Raw genomic sequence first — 22,468 nt, 5'->3', positions numbered from 1 at the left:
CTCGACAAAAGCTCGGACGGGTGTGATCATTTTTTTTGTGAATCAAATTCAGGAGTTTAACTTTGAGCAAAATTCGTGTGGAAATATCAGGATGTAACAAGTGACTGACAAAAAAATAACCTAATCTGTGGAGCTTTCAAATGCTAGGCAGGTCTACAATGCAATGTCATTGGTGGGAGTTAAAAAAAAAAAGACCACCACTTGATTTTCATAAAACTTTAATTTGCTTATTCATTCAAGATCATTCACGTACATAGGAACCCCTGTACGCGGTTCAATTGAAACCCAGTGATCTCTGCATACTGATCCTGATTTTTTTTTTCAAACTTAGTTTCTAATACCTCACTTTCCCCCCATAAATTTGTTATCTTATATATGAAGTCTGATTTTAACTAAGTGAAAATAAAAGCACACATTACATACAGTATTGTTCAACCCACAGGTCTGGGATGCATATCATTAAATCTACTTAACAAGAAAGCCATTCGAAGATTGTTCTTTATTACGGTGGCTGGCTGGGAAACAAACCTTTTTAAGTTCCACCACCCCCTTTTATTTTGTTTGTAGGTTTTTCAGGCACCTTGTTTCTTATAGTAGACTGAGTTTCGATGGAAAAAGCAACATGTGCAAAAAATAATACTTAAAAAAATTGCAGATATAAAGATGCCATAAGGAATTCTGCACCGAGGAGAAATTGCTTTAATGGAGCTTGTGAATACCCCCAAAAAATATTGAAAGGCTCCAGCTTGGTAAAAATTAAATCCCATTAGAATCGCAAACACACACACACACACATACATAGCCCATTTGCTTTCAAAAAGCTCTCAAGTCAAGTATTTTAAAAACTGCTCAAAAAAACGAGCAGAGAAAAATCCTTGATTGAAGCTCGCACATGAGAAATATGATCCTCCTTATGGAGGGAACTTTTAATTTATGCATTTTGTAGGAAAGCATACAGTAGCAGAAATCGCACAATGAAACAATTTCAAGTGTCTGTGGGTCAAGAAGCAAACACACTCAATCGGGGAAACGATATCTAGCGGGGGGCTGGGGTGACACTCAAAAGACATGCAGTCACGCATTCACATCAACTCAACAAATGGACACATTTATAGGTGCAGAATTCCAGAAAAAAAAAGCTAATTCCAAAACAATGGGGGCACAGATTGCCGCACAGTCTGATTTAGTGGGACGAAGCCCCATCCTTACGCACAGCGATGATACATCACACATGCACACGCTTCAAGAGATCTCACACGTGCACTCATCAAGAACATACGATGGAGGCGGGGGTGGGAAAAACAGGTCCCCATTTCTCCGTGGCTCCATGAATTATGTGGGCCAATTGCTGCATTGAGTGCGTACGTTCTGGGTTTTAAGCGTAGCATGACATATCGGGTTCACAAATCTTACCCCCCCCCCCCCTTCTTCGACCTGCACCAAACAGTATTGCTCAGTCAATGACACCAGGCTGGTGAGTCTTGCGCTCCACACTGAAGCCCTGTTTGGGAAACAATTGAATGTCATGTTAATAATCGCACATATGTTCCATTACAGTAATATCCAGACATAAAAAGCAGTGTGCCATGAAAATCAATTCTTTTCACATAATCTATTGTTCAACAAGAAGGTCCAAGAGTGCCCAAATTAAACAAATATGTCATGAAATAATAATTGTCAAATTGCAAAGATCAATAGAGGTACTCGTGAGAGGCTTCGGGGCTTTCAAGGGAAAGATTCTGATCGTGGTACCTTTGAATTGTCCGGACCACGTGGCTGTCGAACGATGACGAGACGAGGAGCACTGGCGTCGTCCAGAGTGATGCTCTTCAGTCTGTTGACCAGGCGGTCGGGACGTGGAGTCACCACGGGTTTTGGCCCCTCACTGCAATGTCAGGGGGGGAAAAGATCATGAAGGTTGAGCTTAGCATGCCACTACATTAATGTTACATTTAACAAATGATCGGTGGAGCAATTTGATGAATGGAAGCGTCAAAGGTGGTCCTACCTGACTCGGCGCACATTGCAGGCACTACATTTTCCTGTGCGTTGATTAAAGACAACCGAAAACTCCACTTCATCTCCAGTCTGGAGCTCCAAGCCATCTTGGACTTCTTTGACGTGAAAGAAAAGCTTCTTGCTGTCACCAACCTCATATGTGATGAAACCAAACTAGGAGAAGCACAATCAACTTCAGATTCATTTTATTTCCCCAGCAAGAATCCTGTCGGATTGAGTTGGTGCGCGACACCAACCTGGTCTTTGACGGACTCCACCAAGGCTAGACGCTGAGGCACCACATTACAGGCCATCTTCTGTCCGGTCTGAGGTATTGTGCAAACCTGGAATTTTACCTGTTCCCCTTTTTGCAGACAGTCAACCTTTTTAGCCATTCCCATGATTCCAAAGGGATAACTCTGGCCATTACCATCACCTGAAAAGACCAGAGTGTCGATGAAAATAAGAGTTTTCTTCATGTAAAAAAAAATGTATCTATAATATACAAAATATATAACACAAATAACGCATTTGCAAGATGAGCCACACCTTCTTCTATGACCTCAATAAGTCCCTGATATTCTGTTTGAGAGGGGTCCACACTGCGTATTGGACGGATGATTTTCCCCACCATCACTGTCGTTCCAACATCATCTCCAATGCTGTTCACTGAAAACAGTGGATTTTCCCCTGGCTTATTTTTTTTCCAAGAAAACAGACATTTGAAAAAGATAATCCAAAGTCCTACCAGCAGCCACTTTGGTGACCTTCTCAGCACTGACTTTATTTCCCTTTCCCTTGGTGAGAGTATACTCCACCGTGTCACCCAACTCTAGATCATCCAAATCCCCACACATTTCACTGAAAGTTGGAAACAATAAAAATATAGTTATCGATGTCGAGAAAATCTGACGCAAGTCCTCCAAAACCCAAACGAATAATTCAATTTGAAACTTCACCTATAGTGAAAGAAGATCTCCTGGTCGTGATTTGCGGTCTCGATGAAGCCAAAGTTATCTTTCAGTGTGGCGATGAAGCCTTTCAGTCTCTTGCTACCGGAGGCGCTTCGGTGAACAACCCGGATGGAAACTGCACTCTGCTGGCCGCTTCTTTTTACTTCGTTGATAGAGAACTCCACCTAGAGGTTGAATGTGACCAGGTCGTAAAATCAACACAACTCATGAGTGAGGCATCCTGATAAATATAAATCTTAAATTCATCCTCATACAAGGTTACGGGCAAAAAATTGTGTTAAAAAAATATGATCACAAGATACCTTGTCGCCAACCTGTGGGCGATATCCTCCCTCTAGGTCTTTTGGATGGTATGCTACAGTAAGCTTCACTCCACAGTCTTCGTAGGCGATCACTCCGTCTTCTGGTTCCTACAACGCGACAAAATGAATTCAATCCAACAGCTTGTAGATCCATTTGCCGTTTTAGAGAATGGTGTGGATAAGTACATGACCGCGTGGATCCAAATGGCAATCAAAACACTTCTAAAAGAAATTATCCATTAGCCACGTCAAACACACAAGTTACGTGGATCATATGATTGAAGAGATTGTTAGAAATATTACGTGCATGTGTGCCGAATGAAGATTCGCGGTACGAGCATAAAGGCATGGGCGATGGCAGACACTTCTGTGATAGTGATGCTCTCGTGTGATCTGAACATTATCTTTCCTTGTGAAAATAGTTGGGAGGTGCAACGTTATTGATATTTAAAAGAGATTTGTCAGGACAGATTGTTAAATTAATTTTTTTGTGGATTCCAAAGCTCAAAGAATGACCAGGGAAAAATGTATTGCTGGCTCCAATAACAACGGCTGGAAACAGAGCAGCTAGTCAACAAGTTCTCGGCTCAATGTATTGCTCAACGGATTTAGCTGCACAGAGGGCAAGTCCGCGAGACAAGTTTCTCCTATGGGAGACCAAATAAAAGTCAAACTCAAAATTTTACCTCTGACTCATGTTGTCATGATTACACACGTGCACATAGTTTATATTTAAAATGGAGTCTATTAGGTGAATTGAGCAATGAATTATTTATGAATCGTGATTCAAAACCAATTAAAATAATCGTGCTTCATACGCCTTATTAAATTGCTGTTTTTTACATTGCTTTGAGTTAAATGGTGACCAAATGCATGCTATCAGCTGCAAAAGTAAAAAAAGGAAAATAATCAAACCGTCTTCAAAAAACAACCTTGTCTACCATTTTACCCTTAAAAAGATGAAAGGAACAGGCAGCTATTAGACAAAAATTCTCGAAACTAAACAGGGTTCCAGACTGCCTCGACATCTGAGCATTTTGACTACAATCATTTGAGACCTTGCAAATACATTGCAGCATCTATTTGCACATGTGATATTTAAAATCTAGATAGAAAGATGGAATATTTTTTTGATTCTGACAATGTTCTCCTTCACACAAAAAAAAAAAAAAAAAAAAAACTTAGTCTGGAGCCCTGCTAGAAATGTTCAGCTCGCATTGTCGTATCATATAATCGATTTTGACTACATGCAGCACTCCTGAGTCCTACCTTGTCTTTTTTCTAACCACAAGAGAAGGGAAAGGAAGTGGTCATTGAAAAGAAAAAAAAAGAAGGTAAAAATAACATGAACCACGAGGAACCCTTTTTCAAATGCAATATGGCTAAATTGCTATTATCTGTTCAAATGAATGATACGGTACCTTTTCTTTGACCTTGCTGGGACTGGCATTTTTAGTATTAGCTGACACAACTTCCTTCTGCACCACACCAACAAAACGCTGCTCAGACTGTGTATGAAAGCACACAGTGCCCTTTAGCAGCTTCTTGATGCGCACGGCATGGTTCCTTTGAGCAGAGAGCATATCCTTGGAAAAAGACAAGATGACGATCATTAGATTGAGTTTTATTTGCTCAACAGCATTATGGGGGAAAAGGTCACATACAGGCACGACAGTAAACTCCACTTCATCAGAGATGTGCAGTTGGCTCTCTTCCAGGACTTCACTGAAGTGGAAGAACATCCGAGCATCGCGATCCACACATTTAATGAAGCCAAAGCCGTCACGTATAGCAGCTATCACCCCCTGAAATTAAAATCAACGTCAATCTGGATAACGGTGTCTTCCATAAGAACCCAATCGGTGTGAGTTCAGTTCACCCCTTCCAGTGTTTTGTCATTCTCACCATTTCACGAGACTCTTTAGTCATATCAAAGGAGTCTGGGAGAATGTCAATATTGGTCGCCCTCTCCAGCTTGTCTCTGCGGTCAGTAGAGATGTTGAATTGCACATGGTCGCCCTCCAAAAGAGTCACCTTTGACTTGGTGTCCTTTTCACCAAATGGCATTTCTTTGTCACTGAATCCAATTCGAGCACTGATACGGCCCGGGAGAGGGTCATTCTGTGCCGGTAAATGAAAAGAGTGATCAATGATAAGATGCGTATTCTATTCATGTTATTTTCTATCACTTGAGAAACAAATTTTGAGGTGTGATCGACTTGCCTGGTTTTTAGTGGGCACCTTGGGGATGACCTTGGTGATGGTTCCTTCAAACTGTTCAATGCTGATATCCTCAAAGATTACCGTTCCTTGAGGAAGAAGTTTCACTTCTGTGGCAACCTCCTTACCCTATGATCACAGAAGCACATGGTTCAAGAAAAGAGAAGAGATTCATGGGTAGTCAAGTTCATGTAAAAAGCTGGACTATCCATACATTTCTGTCTTTGATTGTGAACTCAACATCATCTCCCGCCTGCAGGGCCTCAAGATCACCCTTGAACTCACTGTAGTGGAAAAAGATCTCCTTTACCACATCAGCCCTCTCGATGAAACCAAATGCTTCCTGGAAACACAATAGAGGGCTAAATAAGCCAAAAGATTCATGTCGAAAATGTGCATTATTACAAAAACTTGTCGTAGTAGGTGTCTAATAAGTGTCCAAAGTTTAACTGAAAACTCAATTGTAGACTTATGTTGGCATGTTATTGTTTAATAAAACAATTGCTTTGGATTAACTTGCACAAAAAAGGTCCTTAAAATTGGAACATTACTACTCTAACGAGGTCACAGACTAACAAAACTTCTTTAGGAAAAAAAAATATTTCAAGCCTCGCATGTTATGAAATCATCAGTGGCTTAAATAACCAACAATTATTGCTCAACAGGTCAAACACTTATCAGTGGCGATTACCTTTGTCGCGCACACCACACCCTGGCACCTCATTTGTTTTTTCTTTACAAGTTGAATATTACGAGCGCTGACTGCACCGGTACTGAAAAATAGGTGGATAGAATTCATGCAATCTTAATGGAAAAGGGGAAAAAACAGATGACAACGACAGAGAGCGTGAACTCACTGCTTGTTAGTTTCCATATGAAAGCTGACTTTGTCACCAGTGTCCAGATGAGTATTGCCCTCCACATCATCAGTAGTGTAGGTCAGGTAGAACACTTCCTGTGGAAATCAAACCCACAGTCAAGCTTTAATATAAAAGATAGGATTGATCACATGTACAAAATCAGGAAATTGCACTCCCGATGTAGTCTGCAATTGCGCATAAAGAATTTTGGATTAGCTTTTCCTTGGGTAGGTGGGGTCAAGTGAGGTGAGGCTCCGAAGGAAGAGAGACAGCACAGGGCACGAGCTTCTGCTTCAAAACAGTAATCTGATATGCGTCGGCGTCATAGTAAGAATGGACACGAGTTATCAGAGCTTGGCTTTTACATTGAGGGCATAGTGGCAAAACATGGACCTGGGTTTGTGTCCCACGATATATATCTGTCAACAATGACAAGCCATTTTGCACCATCTCACTATTGGATCAATGTCTAAGAACACATTGTGTGGCCACATAGGAAAAGTTACATGGCAATATTTAGAATTTAAAAATAAACACAGAAATATATTAACAAATAATTCAACAAATAACCATCGGACACGCCAGACATGTTGTCATGGCAGTAAAGCATCCCAGACAACCAGTCGTTGATTATATAACATTTGGCAGACAACGCCTCAAGTAAACATAAAATCGGCCCTGACAATGTTGGCCTGCCAGGTAAAATATGGGCTACATCTCTGTAGTTTGCGCTTGGCCAAAAAGCAAGCACTCAAAACATGAAAGAAAATGATGCCTGTTGTATGTTGCCATGAAATTGGAGAGATGGATAATTTGGAAATGTCTTGACACATTACCCCATTCCGCTCATAACAGACACTTCCAGTGGGCACTTGGCCAGGAGCAGATTTCCCATCAAGGTTTCCAGGAATTGAGGAGACAACCTAGACAAAACATGGTCATTTAACAAACATCTTTGCCGAATGTATAACGTGATTCTTAAATTAAGTTGAAGTTTAAGTCGGCACATTCACACAGATGCCTGCGCGCGCGCACACACACACACACACACACACACACACACACACACACACACACACACACACACACACACACACACACACACACACACACACACACACACACACACACACACACACACACACACACACACACACACACACACACACACACACACACAAGTTGACTGCCACTTACCATGACAACAAACACAAGCGCTCACCATTAATGACGCACTGGCCACAGTGGTCAATTTTCCCGGAGCAGGAGGTGAGGATTTATATGCCTTGCTCAAGGGTACAGCTGCGATTGTGGGTTATTAAAAGATCAGGTGTATGCTGCTCGACAACTATTGATTTGTCTTTGAGATGGTAATCAATCTCATGCGTGCCGATGGACTATTGCTCATCCACATTCCACTGCAAAAGGAACTACAGTTGATAATAAATCAACCCCATTTGGAAGACTCCTTGATTGGGGTATGAGCAACGAGGGCTTGACCCACAATTCCAGACCATTTGAGCATGACTATTAATCTTCCAGACATCCCAAAGCGCATGAAAACAAACAGTATGAAGGACAGCACGCTGATGCAACATTCATCTCAATTGATGTAACAAAACTGTATGAAAATGCCTGCCTTTAAAACATTAATAGTTCCATTTTGATTGATAGAGCAGAATTATATTTTTTTGCTCCTTGTTGCATGTGTCAATTGTGACCGCCTTTACGGCATGATACTGAAAGTTGCTTTCAATATTTGGAGTCATAGATTGAAATAGTCTTTGTATTCATTTGTTCGGAAATACTTAAAGAGCAGAATTTTTCATGCAGCTTATGCATTGCGGCTGTCAATGTACAATTGGCCGTGCTGTGGCAGACCAGTCTGTCTCACTTTGTTTTTGTGTCTTTTCATACTGGATTGTCTGGCGAGCTCATGCATTCGCTTGAAAAACTTCAACACAACTTAAGCATTTTTAGGTGACAGACAAGGATAGAACCAAATATAAAACGGTGTTCCTTAACTGGATGAATATAACCATGCAGCACAGTAAAGGGATAGCTGTGCAAGTCTGGCCCCACCTGGCCTGAAATGCGCTCCTCTGGCAGCACCTCTGGCTTAATCTTTAGCAGCTTCACTGCTATGGGCTTGCCAGTGCGCCTGTCAGAGGACACTTCAAACTCAACATCATCTGTAAAGAGAAAAGCAGAGGAAAAATAACTTAATGTAGGCAGAAGGGGGCACGCAACTTTCAGTGGGTCAAATATTCCTCACCTCCTATTTTGAGGTCCTCCAAGTTGCCACAGTATTGAGAACAGTGGAAAAAAAGACGAGCCTGACTGTCAGCGCACTGGATAAAGCCATAGGAATTCAAAAGCTTCTCTATCACCCCCATCTCTCTGATGCCAGGACCCGTACCATTCGCATATGCAGTGTGCCCATTGTTATGGAGCATGCCCGGGTCAAAACTCATCTAGGGAAGAAGAAACAATCTGGAGTTAACATTGCAGACAATCCCGAAATGAGAAACAAGTGTAAAGATGTTCCCTGCCAATGATAACATTAAGAAAAAGAAAAATTGCAAAAACATTCATACACCACACGTAAAGTAGGGAGGGGGTAAAAAAAAACATCCAATAAGTCTCTCTGTACAACAAACATTACAATTTCAAAACATTTCAAACCATACGTAAGTAGAGCGTGTTGCAAGAATAATCTGGGTTGCATGCACTAAAATGTCCTCTCCTGTCAGACAACCTGTATGGGTCGACTTTAGTCCAGATCTAAACACAGACGTGTGGTGATAGACCCAAATCTATTTTAGTATTAGTTTAAGTCATTCGCTGCCATTCCTAAATGTATTCGTGAATTGAAAAGTGTGACATGGAGCGCCATTCCCGAATGTGTTCCAAGTTTTGATTTTTCTTGCAGGGGATGGCGAAAAAGCGCTGGTCAGACCTCTGGCAATGTTTTACCTTCTGCGAGGGGGCAACATTTCCCTTTAGTCCATGTTAGCGCGCTGTTACCGCTTCAGCGGTTGTTAAAGCGCTATATAAATCAATATGTATTGTATTTTGTAAAGCCGCCCCCATTTCAAGCTCAGATAACTCCAGACTCATAGAACTTGGGAATTAACTTTTTTCCCTGAAGAAAGAAGTGAGTCTTAGGTGTTTAACGCTGTATTGAATGTTTATGCAGTCCTTAAACTCAATTGTCGGTGGGTCTGAGGGGAAAGGACAAAAACCCTGGCACTGGAGTGGACATTTTTTTTTTTTTGCCAATCGTCTGGCAATGAGTGAGTTAATAAAAACCTGTCATTTAACGAGAGCAGGTTTCAGTAATGCTTTTCGTCTATCCACTGGACTTACACAGCCCACACACCTTGGTTAAACATGGTTTTTACAACACCACGCTCAGGTCATGCTGTTAAGGCAGATGATATACTATGATGTTATATCACTATAAAAATCCCAGCATGCCCTCTTACTGATCTCTGATACAAGGGAGTCCGCCTGTGTTTTTTACTTCTTGACAGGTGGTGGCAAGAGACTGACGAGGAGCGGGGAATAGACATGGGATCGGTAGAGGTGGCTGGGCTGTTGTTGCGAGCCACTGGGGGCTCGGAAGTACCCCTTCCCACTTTTGACATTTTGGCTTGCGCTTGGCTATGCTGTTGGAGAGGAGTGTTTTTACTACGTTTTTATGCAGAAAAGCCAAGATTGCTCACTGAAACAAATGGTGTGTCTAATTTATTCGCAAAATAGCCTGGATTTTACGATTTTATTACATTCAACCACTTAAAATAAAATGCAGTTTTCTGTGAAGTGCAGGACCGAAAGATACTCAAAACATCAACATGTAACTTTTGCCAAATTACTGCAGAATTTTCATTCGAGGCACAACTATTATTACACCATTGCCACAATATCGCTCAGCATCATGGCAATCAATTGGAAAACGTGGAAACCTTTTGTCACAAAACAGGGCAGGGGACAAAAAAAAAACACATTTCATCACTGTTAAACATTTTCCCCAACTACGGAAGAATAAGAAAAAGCAGTTCAGATCAAACATTTCTATGGAAGATTCCTAAAGACTCAAAATATTACACAATAGAGGAAATATTAAACGAAAACACAAAGAGTAGTGCACCTTCAGTGGAGAGTGGTGATGAGTGATGGGTTATGGGGAGAGGACGGGATCTAAGATCAGCCTCCTTTATTGACCAAGTAAAGAACAACTTTATTTTTGTTTGTCCATTAAAGCGCATCAACAAAAATTGGTTTTTGTCACCCAACAGCAAGTTATCTCCTTTTCTTGGACTTAGTTTGTGGGCAGTGCTTTGCATATGGGTCTGGGTGAAATTGGGGAGCGTGTGTTGATTGGTTTTGGGTTGGGGCAGGGGCATGTAAGTGGCAAGAACGGGAGATGTGAAAAGTTTGATACCCTTCTTGGACCAGCCACCCGAGCAGAGGCTAGTCTCTGGAGCCCAGAGGCGATGGAAGGTTCTAGGGCACAGGGGTCAAAGTCAAGGCCCGTGGGCCAGGTCTGGCACGCCACATCATTTTATTCGACCCGCGAAAGCAAATCAAGGATGTCAAGTTCTATGATGCTTGCAAAAGTCCGAACCAAAATTTCAAATTGTCACATGTAAACCACAACAATAGTCATTATTTTTTTACTTAAAAATGAAAACTAGTTATTCATTAATTTGTCGTGCGCTCGATATGTAATATGTGGAGGGGATGAAACATTCTCATGGCTTCCCCAAATTAATAACGGCCTCCGAGATGAAGCTGTAACTACAATGGCAAAAAAAGGAGTTTGACACCCTTGTTGTAGTTCACAGCAAATAGAGATGTGGGAGTGGGGAAGGCTGGTGGGCATTGAATGGGAAGGGTGGATGAGCATTCGATGGAAGGGCGGTGGGGCTTTTTAGAAAAGAGGTGGCAAGGTGGAACTTACAGATCGGCCATATGGCGACAGGCTGAGTCCGACAGGGGATGTGCTGCTCAGGTCAGCGCTAACGAACGTGGTGGGTGGCGACGCAGGCATGGTAAATTCAACAAAGCCTTTCCAGGGGCTGCCCATATTTTCCCATAAACTCGAACCACACTTGCTTTAACACTTTTGCTGATTTTGATAAATAAGTTTTAAGTGACTGTTTTCCCCCTTTTTTTTTTGCTTGATGGTAAATGAAACCACCCAATGATACACCGCTGGATGTCTGCAGGGGCGAAGAGAGGAACAAACAAGATGGGGTGAGGCAAATAGGTCAGCCAGCCATAATTTTACAAAGCGGGAAGGGACTTCGGGCTCTTCACTGTCAGGGAAGTGTATAAAATGTCTAAAACTAATACTTAGAAGAACATATCTTGAATTGATAATAAGTGCACGGCGTTTTCTATCAAACGTAATCAACCATAGCAAAATGAAAAACTGAATTTGCTCTTCATTTTTGTTCAACTTTGAGACAATTCAAGTATCTTTTTAATTTTTGTTTTTGCTTCTAAAAAAACGGGCAAGTATCAAACACGATAAAATTGTGACAATTTAGGTGGTTCAAGAGAGAACCTATTCAATAAATTCCAAGTATAACACACGTTTTGTTTCTTTTTACTAAATGGGACTCTAACTGTACTACTTTCAAGTGGGAGCCCAACAACCTTGAACCAAGGTAATTGCTCCGAATGGAAGCCAGCCAAGAATGTAGTGTAAAAGCAGATTCCACAAAAGTATTCTTTACCCTTGGTGAAGGTCTCGTTCGGCCCAAATGTGTCCCTAAATTACTGTGCTGGCACGCAACAGAATGTTCATTTAACACTGAGGAGACTAGGTTAGGGTTGCAAGAGCAATTGATGGGTATTCCCAAGTGTTGCTCAAGATGAGAAATGCATTTGAATGATTTGAAAATACCCAAATTTAAAAAGGTTGGTTGCGTATGCCGTACTTTTTGAAGGATTTCTCATCTGGTCTGTAGTAACATTCCTGACCAAATGGGTTACTATCAGAATTAAAACATGTATACAGTTTACTTAGCGGTTCTTATTAGGCTGAACCCACAATAGCAAATCAGTAGTTAAGCATTTAGAACAATTAATGCCACCGCTTCTAATGCAGAAAATTTGGGACATATTCCTGCTCTATTATAAATCAATATATATTGTATTTGATACACTCACCAAAAACTAGTTATTGTTGTTTACCGTTGAAAATTTCTCTATTTAGATAAGTTACAAAGTGGAAACACAACAACCATTTTTGTGAAGTGGTTCAATCATCAACTTCCAGGAAAATTACAGATAGCTTAAAATCGGGGGAATATCGGATGCATAGCTAAACACCGGTTAGCATGTTGTGCTAAGAATATATTAAGACCCACCTTTACTAGTTGTCCTGAAAAGGTACTTTGCAGGTTACTGATGACTGATACGTTGTTGCAGATCTCTTCATTCACGGTCCAACATGTACGCACGCACTCACACACTTGTTACAGGCTTGTGGCACAAGTTGCAGATGCTCGCATCAAGCAAAAGCAGAACGAAATGGAGCAAAGGTAGAAGGGAAAAACACCGCTTGGAAAAATAATCTTGGATGAAAAAAATGCGGGCAAAAAGAGGGGGTTTAAGTATGAGGAAACGATAAAATTAAAATAAACTAGCAGACAGCAGCTCACTCCACGCCCCGGTGTCGAGTCGGTGGTGTGATGAGGATGAGGAGAGCTAGGAGCAGCGTTGGGACGTGTGCTTTGTCAAAGCTGTTGAGTAGGCACAAACTTCTGGTTTCAGATCAGTTGTCTTCTCACAATAGGTTGGGGCGTAGGATTGCTTCTCTTCGGCTTTTGTAGACTGGCCTGATGTTGGTCTTTGGTCAAGTCAGGATTTGGTTACACTTGTTGTTTTCAACCCTTGAAATGATCATGGAGCCAACATATCTTGGGAGTCTCGGGAGTTGCAACGTTGCTTATTTGGTTTTTGCAAATTTCTTCTTCGGTTTCTTTCTTGTGATCTGAACTTTGAAGCAGTTGCGGATGGTACAAAAAAAAAAATCAGTCCCGTTTCAGTTCATACTGTGGGGACAAAAACACAAGTGACAAACCATTATTTTTTTTTTCCAAACAAGAAAATATTCACCAAAGTTTTAGGTTCAAGACAGAAAAACACAGTGGTGGTATCCCAGATTTGAAATGCCCCTTGGAAAAAGCCAATATCTTCTGGACTAGAAGCCTTTCATTTTCTTAAAAGCTCACAGCGCGCCTAAAAACATTGTTTATTTAGCATTTTAACAGAAGTATGTCATATGTGGCGCAGATCATGTAGCAATATGCGCCAATATTAATAGACGTGCGCCGGTGCAGTGAAGTTACAAAATTGCGCCAGTGGCTGTCAAAATGCGTAAATGGCGCAAGATTCCCAGATGCAACCCTGGACTTGTGTATGTATTGTCATTCTGGTAATATTTCGACCTCAGAAAGGCTCCATGCACGCGACATGCTGACAATGCAGAGTTAAAACTTAAAGCAATTGGTTTCCCGGTAGAACATGGAAATAGAGCAGGGACAAGAAAGTTCAACGTTAACGAGTCAATGTTATAACTTGCTGTTGTTTGGCGAATGATGGCGCTGCTTTATTAAATATGTTTTACTGACATCTGATTGTTCTACTGGCATTTCCTTGAACTCCATCCTATTGGGTAAAAACAGCTTTCGAATCAAGTCCCTGTCCAATTTAACGTGAATGTAAAGCGTAGTGAAGTATTTCGCGATTGACCAAAGAAAGACTATCATAATGAGTCTGTATTCTGTGTCACATTTTGTGTCGCAAAGTGTTTTTCGAGGGGGACCGCAACGCACAGGTCTCAAAATAGGTTCTCCTCATATGCATTTGACTGCAGTTGACTAGATAGAGTACAGCAAGAGGGCGGGAGCGACAAGTGCTCGTGCATACCTTCAGATCAGGTCGTGATATTTCTGCCGGCATTGCACTAATGTGATCTAGCGCAACAGTTATTAACACAAACACATTATCTATATCCAAGAGTACATGTTCAGTCAAAGCAGAGCCCGCTGAACAGGAAAAGGATTCCATCCGTGGGTTAGACGGGAGACTTTATGACCTAAATATTGTATAGAGGTTATGAAAGACAACTGGAGAGGAGAGGGTGAATCTAAAACTCGTTCCCCTTTTTCAAGGTGTGAGGGAGTAGAGATGTATGCTGTGTTTGGGAAATTGTCAAGAATCACAAAAAGCTTCAACATGGACAAATTCAGTGAGATCTTTGCGTTTTGGTTAACTTCATTTTGTCACATATTATTGTCCTTGTCAATGTTGCTGAACTTTTTAAAGTATGATACACTACATAGAAAGCGCCCCCCCCCCATAATCGCCGTGTTTAGATGTGTTGAATTTTTTCAATGTCATTTTAATTGCAGAAGCATACTCTCATGGTCAAAATTGTAGACACGGTTTATCAGACACAATCAAGCTCCTGCCACAGACAACTCAATGTCCAGAACTCAATCAACTTTTGAAAATGTGTGGCGAGAGCTAAAGAAGAGAGTGCAGAAAAGAGAAACTAGGTCACAGGATGTTTTAGACAACGCAAAGAGGAATGGTTGAAATGTCTTCTTTGTTTTCCTTCCCATCTTGTAAAACGTTATAGAGATTAGGTTCTGATTTGTTGGAAACGGGTGGTTGTACAAAATACTAATATCAGGGTTGCTAATAATTGTTTCAAGATTTCCTGATCTGGGAATTATGTTCTCGTTCAATCGATACATTAATTTTAAGAGGAGAAAGTGGGGAAATTGTTCTAAAAGGCTGCAATTGCAAACCACGCAGTGGGCCCACGCCTGCTCCGGCACAACAAGTGCTCTGACAGGAATCACCATGTGACTTCCCAGCAATCATCATGCTCAGCTGGACCTGCCAGCGGCCTGAGCAAACACGTTGCAACACAATGCAGCCGTCCAAGGCGAGAGACCATTTCCAAAAGGACGTGTGTGTCATGAAGCAAGCGAAAGTTTTTTTGCTGTCAGTCGTTCGGTTTGGATCGGCGTAAATGCCTGTCGCTTTAACAAAAACAATCTGCGTTCTCTCAATGACCTTGTCTGAACAAATGGAACCACGTAGGTTAGCACTGAGCTAACTGTTGGGTGCTTATTTCCAGGGCGTTGCCAATCGATTAACGAATCAGTGGGACAGCCAGTGTCCCGAAAAAAAAGTTAATTACGGGATATTCTTGTTTATTGCATTCACGACCATAAATTGAACACTGTTGTACAATTAAAAGGTACGATACACGCTCAAGGCAAACCCCTCCTTGGACGGATTCCTTGCTCATATTTTAAATTCAATTTCTGGATAGAGATCAACTTGAGGGGATGTTCCCCAATTTTACACCACCCGTACCGCATTCGAACGAGTTTTATTTTAATAGCGAGTTTCTAAAATGTAGTCTTCGAACCGTACCCAAACGTGGACTTTTAATGATTCGTGTAGCCCCGGGTTAACGGGCACCGTTAAAAATATAGTCGCACGAGGAACGGACAACAAAGAGCCGAATGATGTAACAAAGATCGAGTTCTATCTGTGGTGCCATTCAACTGCCACCGACACGTAATCAAAACGAAATTATTACACAACAGTCGTGTTAACACAACATTGTAATTGTCCAGATATAATCGCGAGAATGTTTTACAAGCGGAATCTGGTTAGGCCGTGCCCGGTGCTAGCACCTAAAGCTAGCTTGATATGCTAACCCATTGGGTCCTTGTGTATGGTGATTTATGTAGAAGGGAAAACGTCTGCTCCCACCAAGGCCTCAACAAGCACAACGAAGCGAGAGTTAAGGAGTTCAATTTACAATTTTAAACTCGACCTCGTCATAAATTGTATCCACCCGCTACACATATTCATACGTGTGTTTGAATCGAGTAAGGAATTGCAAACGAATATAAAAACTCACCCCAACAGCTTTCAGCACTGTCACCAGCGCCGCTAGAAGCAGCACGGCACATTACGTAGTGAGTCTGACGGCTGATATCGCGATATTTACCAAACGCTCGAGAACCAAAGAGTATAGAGACACGAGAGGCTTCTCCTACCCGACATGTAAATGTTGTTTTTGTTTGTTCACCCACGATCTTTATTTAATACCAGAGGGTAATTCGGAAGACAATTTCTAAAGCATTAGCTTCAATGGGTTTTACTCCCATTCTAAAAACAATTTATTTTGTAAGGTGACTGTATTTGCAATCTGGTAACTACGCCGACTAATTTGGCAAACTTGTTTTATTTTCTGCTGTTTAGTGTCCTTGACTTTTGCCACCGAGGACACCGTACATGAAAAACCATCTAATAAAGGAAAAAAAAACGTATTGGCGGAAGTGACATCATAACAACGCTGCGCTTACGGATACGAGTTTTGACTGTCAACACTCACTGTTTCATACGTGTTCATTTTAAGACGGAAATTAGTCTGTTTATATTCCATCGGTTGGTTTTTAATGATTATAATAGACGTGGAGCTATCTTTCGTGCACCAAGACAACAACCCAAGCGTCGACTTAACAACGCACGGTTGTTGAAGCCAACGCAGAGTAGCTTGTCGGCGTTACATTTACACTCTACCTTGAGGCAGATGGCCTGCACTTTGGAGAAAGTGTTGGGAGATGCGCGGACACTGCTGGAGAGGTTAAAGGAGCACGACACGGCCGCCGAGGGCCTGATCGAACAGTCCGGTGCACTCAATCAGAAGGTGCATAGCATGAAAGAAGTGGGAAATGCTCTTCCAGATAAGGTAAATGATAAAACAAGACACTCTGCACCTAACAACGTATGCAATGCTCAGCCATCGACTCTAATTTGTGTGCATGGCTTTACATAATCCGTTCCCCTCTCCTCAGCACGCAGAGGACACTTCGGTGACCCAGGAGATGATCAAGTACAAGCCTCATGTCCTTTTGACTCAGGAGAACACTCAAATCAAGGAACTCCAACAGGAGAATAAAGGTTTAGAAACAAATAATCTCTGTTCTGTATGTTCTCGCAGTGTGATCGTAAGGTATGCTTTTAATGTTTGCAGAGCTCTGGTTATCTCTTGAAGAGCATCAGTGCACGTTAGAATTGATCATGGGCCGTTACCGCAAACACATGCTCCAGATGATGATGTCTAAAGAGGAGGTGGACACCAAACCAGTCCTTGAACTTCATGAGCACCATGCAAAAGTAGAGTGGTCTTTATAGTATTCACATATTGCTACAATCCAACGCAGAGGAAAAGTACAGTTGCAGCTTCATTTCATAATCCTCAAAATTCAATAGATTAATATCGCTTTTGTTTTTATACAGGAAGTGCAGACCCAGGTGGAGCGAATATGCGAGATGGGCCAGGTGATGAGAAAAGCTGTGCAGGTGGATGATCAGCGCTATTGTTCCATTCGAGAGAAACTTGCCCAGCTGGAGGTGACTAGACTTATTTTGTCCCATTCACCGTGCCATGGCATGGAGAAGAAGGGGGAAAAAAAAGATAATAAATGTTAGTTCCATCTCTGATCCAAACGGGTTTATCAGAATTGGGCAGGCATCCTGGAACCTATCGCAATTGTCTGGCTCAATAGTAAAAATAGAGGAAGAAATCATACTGTTGGATCTTCTGTCAATATTTATGTTGTGTGACGTGATGTTTACAAGCATTGTCATGTTCAAACATTTAAAAAGGTTCAAGAAAAGTAAGTTTAAACTAAACAAAAGAAATGTCCAACTGGTGCTTGTTAGTCACGCAAAAATGGTCACATGTTTGAAATCTCCACGTAGTGAATGTTTGGCATTAGTTTTAAAAATCTGTATTACGGCTAGAGTGCTGCACCGTGAAATACCAGATGAAAACTGGGCTGCGGTTTGAATATCCACTTGTTACATCTCACAGCAGGTCATGGCAAAGAAGGAGAAAAGGATTTTTCTCAAGAAATCGTGTGTTTTATACATGTGAACTGTTAAAATTGTAATTAGTGTTGTGCTCCAGAATTACAAACCCTAATACTTTACCTGAAATACATATATTATTGCTTTTACAGTCATGTTTCACTTCTGAGCAATGGAATTATTAATCTCACATTTATATGAAAATAGTGTCACGGTAAATGAATGACACAATTTCACAATTTGTCCCTTGTCAAACTCTCTTGGTCAGATTGAGAACAAGGAGCTCCGAGACCTGCTGGTAATCAGTAAAGACTCAATGGCAGCTATGAGAGAGGAAAGCACCCAGACAGCAAATGCAACAAATGAAAACAACCGCCAGCCGGAGGAGTCCAGTGATTAATGTGAAGTGCTTCATCTGGAACTTTTAGGGCTTTGGTCCATGCTATTGTGTTCATCATTAATAGGTGCTCTGTTCAACAATAACATTTTTGTAGCGGTGCAAAAGTTTGGATGATAATTTTTCTTCATTAGGTGCATGGTCAAATTGATGTAAATTCAATCAATATTTTTTGAAAAGAACACGTGTACGATATGAGCAATGGGGAATTTAGTTGCTTTAGGCCAAAGATATATTTAATCTTGTTTGTTTCTACCTCTTTGCTTTTCACTTACTTGCTCATTTATCATCACCCATGTAATACATTTTACTTGAAGCAGCCAAATGTATATTGTGCAGTGAAAAAAAAGGAAAAGACGGTTTGATGCCAACACGGTGTTGATTTAATTCAAATTTAAGCCTTTATACCATTTGATTTGTAGAAGACAGCACGTTTACGTCGTACTTTCCAAATGTGGTCACGCTTCTTCATATTAGAGTACAGTGTTCTATTTTGTCATATACAGTAATCTTGTCATACAACCCACTTATATAGTTGTCTCAGGAAATCCAAAATACTATACTAAAAAAGGTGTACTTTTATGACAAACAAAATGTCTCGTATAATTGTAAATACGATCTTAGTAATTAAATGAACGTATTTTTGGAAAGTGACGTCCGTGTAGTAGTTCCACCGTGGCGTTTGATAATATCGCGAGAACTATGTGCTGCATTCAGGTAAACATGCCGAAACGGATGTTTCGCATTGAGCGTTTGCCATCGCAATTTCGTTCGATTTTGGACGTGTTTTTGTTCTGGTGTATGATTTTCTTGGTTTTATCTTATTCTGACCTATTCCGACAAACACCCCTTTCCTTCGTCACTGCCTATATTTTTATTATTATTATATTTTTATCCGGATTTCTGTTCCGAACAATCGTGATTGAAAGCACCACGAGTCAGCCTTTGACACTTGAGGCTGCTTCAAGCTAAGACCTCAGCATGTCTGAAAAGGAGTTAGGACAAAAGTGGGACCGATGCCTTGCAGATGGTGTCATTAAGCTTGGTAAATATGCCCCCATTTATCTGTGCTTTCCGTGATTATGGCAACGACGTGGAATTGAATGAACAACGGCTTTTAAAACACCAGTTGTCATTGAGTGATTAGGTTGCTAGCTAGCGAAGGGCAAGCCACTGACCACTAAACATTTTTACACGTAAAAAACGTCTCTCGGCACTTTTTAACACATAAAACATAATTTGTTACTAGTATGTTGGATAGTTCGTTCTCCGTCTATGGAAATTAAAACACGTGTCATTTTAACACTGTTAATACCTGTCTTGAATTTAGTTATTCTGAGACATTGTTTTTCACATCGACAAATTTGTATTTGTGAAGGTTGACAGTCATTTCCTCTATCATTGCAATGGAATTTTGCGTCTTTTATTATATAATATAAAATATATTTTCTTGTTGTAGTGGTTGTTATTTGAGAACGCAAATAATTAAATATACGTACATTTAAAGGACAACCGACACCATTTTTTAATTTCCTGACATCAGAAAAACGTTTTATAGGATCTAAAATACTCAAAACACGCAGGCTGATATTTTTAGTCAAATGCAAAACACCAATAAAAATTAGTTAGTGTCCCAAAACTAATTCAAAATGACCCCGGAAATGGCGAGTTTCAGAAGGTCCCGCCCCCTTGTTCTTGACGTCACGCCAGGACGTCTCTCCTTGCTCTAGAATCAAAACAATGGATTCAGATTCAGAGAAGATGCTTTCATGTTACTCATCCAGTTATGAATATGATTCAAATAGTTCTGAAGAGGAAAGCATAAATGTTTGCAATCGATTAAAGAAGTCCTTCCGGATCATTTTGAGGCGTCTGGACTCCAATGTAGCGTCCCGGAAAATGCACAAGATGGCGCCCAAGCTCTGTTGGAAATGGGCTGATTTGTCTGCTGGAAATTTGTGTCAACTAGTATCAAATAGTAGTCTTGGTGCAACACACGATTCATCGTGGATTAAATTCACAATCTTTTTCCCCCCAGGCACAGGTCTGAGCTTGGGAATTGTGTTCTCTGTTGTCTTCTTTAAACGTAAGTTACCTTCCGATGTTGTTCTACCAGTACAGACTAATAATGATGCTGCCTACATCTTGTCTGTGATTTAAGGGCGCACATGGCCTATTACGCTTGGTTCAGGGATGGGCCTTGGCATGGCATATGCCAACTGTCAGACTGACCTGAGGTTACATTATTTGGTGCCTAAAAAGGTAGGTCAGACGGACACACCCATACAGTAGACACTCAAAGTTCACTCACGCTACCCGGAAATAACACAGCGGCAAAGTTATGAAAGGAAAGAAAGAAGTCGAAAAACAAATCCAGCTTTTGTCCCAAAACTACTTTCCATGACACATATTTTTACACTACTTTTCCAATTCAGATTATTTTATGATGCACCTATTGTCACAGTTTGCAAGGTGGTGATGGCAGTTGTGGATCCCCCCCCCCAAAAAAAACAGGCAGGAGAGAGCAGCAGATTTTATTTAAGAAATTGTATTAAAATAAAGTCAACAGGAACAAAATCTAAAATGTTAAAATCATTTGAACAGAAAAATACAAAGTATCAAAAGAAAAACCAAGAGTAAAAAGTCTACCAAGATAAAACAAACACATGCACAGCATACAATTGCTTACAATGCATACAATTGCACACAATGACCCGACGCCGAATGGTCGTGCCGGGAGTCCTTTTGACTGCCACTGATTGGAACAACCAGCACCTGCGAGGTTGCAGGCAGGTCTGACAGCGCCACCTGTTGGTCGCCAACCAGATCATGACACCTATGATTTGAATGATCTATTTTTGACCAACATCACCACTAGTTACAGCCAGTCTTCACCTGTTGTGCCTTTATCTGCTTGTGTATCAGAATGTACAAGCACATTCAAAAGATGACCAATGTCAAATATGCTGGTTATCGACAACCAGGGATTTCTAGTCATTTTTGTTCAGGCAATGGAAATGTTTCTTTTTTTCGTGAGCTGTGTCATGATTCGAAGTTGATGTAACCAATGTCTGTTTTCTTCAACAGGACCTGTAATCTCAAGTCACCAAAGGAGTGTGTGTTCTTTTTGAAACATCTTTTGTTTTGCTTCTATGGGAGTCGTCCTTGGAACTGTCTTCCCATTAAAGACACCCATGTCTGCTCGATGGAAGACCCTCTCCTCGCAAGGCTCTTTGTATGCTTGATCTGGACAGTTTGTGTTTATGTATTAAAATCAGGATGAAAACTACACAAAGCGATGGCTGTGGTATTTCCACACAAATGCTCAGGAAACAAAAGGGATGTATGATAAAAAGAAATTGATTACATTTACAGAAAGTGAGAATAGAATACAAGTTGTGTCCATAATTTGTAAAATCACTTCAAATGACTTCTACTGAGCGTATTTTACAAAGATTCCACCGCTTATAGAGCTATATTTTACGTTTTAAGACTCGCGCTGAATATTCAGGAAGTCTTTTTTTCGAGTTGATGACGATCCCCTACGTGACGTCACATTTGGAAGGCGCCCTGACCGAGAGAGCGACACACAATGCATTTTGCGGTACTTTGTTTTCGTCTGAAAACACCGTGTTGATGGCGAAATTAGAATGAAAACTACATAACGCGATGGTGAATCGTTGTGTGTTGCACCAAGACTACTATTTGACATTCGCTGACACAAATTCCCAGCAGACAAATCAGCCCATTTCCAATGGAGCTTTGGCCCTTTCTTTTGCATTTTTGGGACAC

General features: G+C 41.0%; 3 protein-coding genes across 7 annotated transcripts; 2 read left to right on the top strand and 1 right to left on the bottom strand.

The window, feature by feature from the left end:
* Nucleotides 1-201: 201 nt before the first annotated feature.
* On the bottom strand, nt 202-16,461 carry csde1 (cold shock domain containing E1, RNA-binding). Of its 5 annotated transcripts, none has more exons than XM_089012991.1 (22): nt 16,322-16,461; nt 12,738-13,424; nt 11,321-11,582; nt 9,843-10,025; nt 8,630-8,828; nt 8,380-8,546; nt 7,191-7,277; nt 6,352-6,449; nt 6,186-6,267; nt 5,709-5,837; nt 5,498-5,623; nt 5,180-5,395; nt 4,939-5,079; nt 4,696-4,860; nt 3,275-3,382; nt 2,958-3,136; nt 2,747-2,859; nt 2,548-2,667; nt 2,256-2,434; nt 2,009-2,172; nt 1,753-1,885; nt 202-1,501 (listed from the first exon to the last, which is right to left on the bottom strand). In XM_089012991.1, exons 3-22 carry the CDS (start codon nt 11,444-11,446, stop codon nt 1,454-1,456), a joined length of 2,763 nt encoding a protein of 920 aa, XP_088869117.1. In that variant the 5' UTR covers nt 11,447-11,582; nt 12,738-13,424; nt 16,322-16,461; the 3' UTR covers nt 202-1,453. The 5 variants fall into 5 exon arrangements, with proteins under 5 accessions (XP_088869117.1, XP_088869127.1, XP_088869145.1 ...); XM_089013001.1 differs by having other exon boundaries at nt 8,437-8,546; XM_089013019.1 differs by lacking the exon at nt 9,843-10,025.
* A 303-nt stretch (nt 16,462-16,764) lies between these two features.
* sike1 (suppressor of IKBKE 1) lies at nt 16,765-19,326 on the top strand. Its single transcript, XM_089012953.1, has 5 exons — nt 16,765-17,155; nt 17,262-17,367; nt 17,441-17,583; nt 17,707-17,820; nt 18,548-19,326. Exons 1-5 carry the CDS (start codon nt 16,997-16,999, stop codon nt 18,677-18,679), a joined length of 654 nt encoding a protein of 217 aa, XP_088869079.1. The 5' UTR covers nt 16,765-16,996; the 3' UTR covers nt 18,680-19,326.
* Nucleotides 19,327-19,657: 331 nt separating this feature from the next.
* On the top strand, nt 19,658-21,977 carry micos10 (mitochondrial contact site and cristae organizing system subunit 10). The gene is made up of 4 exons (XM_089012967.1): nt 19,658-19,721; nt 20,715-20,762; nt 20,838-20,938; nt 21,764-21,977. Exons 1-4 carry the CDS (start codon nt 19,658-19,660, stop codon nt 21,770-21,772), a joined length of 222 nt encoding a protein of 73 aa, XP_088869093.1. The 3' UTR covers nt 21,773-21,977.
* The last annotated feature ends 491 nt before the right edge of the window (nt 21,978-22,468 follow it).

This window comes from Hippocampus bargibanti, linkage group LG01 (genome assembly GCF_051943395.1).
Source record: "Hippocampus bargibanti isolate YZ-2025 linkage group LG01, ASM5194339v1, whole genome shotgun sequence".
Classification (NCBI taxonomy): domain Eukaryota; kingdom Metazoa; phylum Chordata; class Actinopteri; order Syngnathiformes; family Syngnathidae; genus Hippocampus; species Hippocampus bargibanti.
The sequence above is the reverse complement of the archived record's forward strand: the minus strand, read 5'-3'. Positions and strand labels throughout refer to the sequence as shown.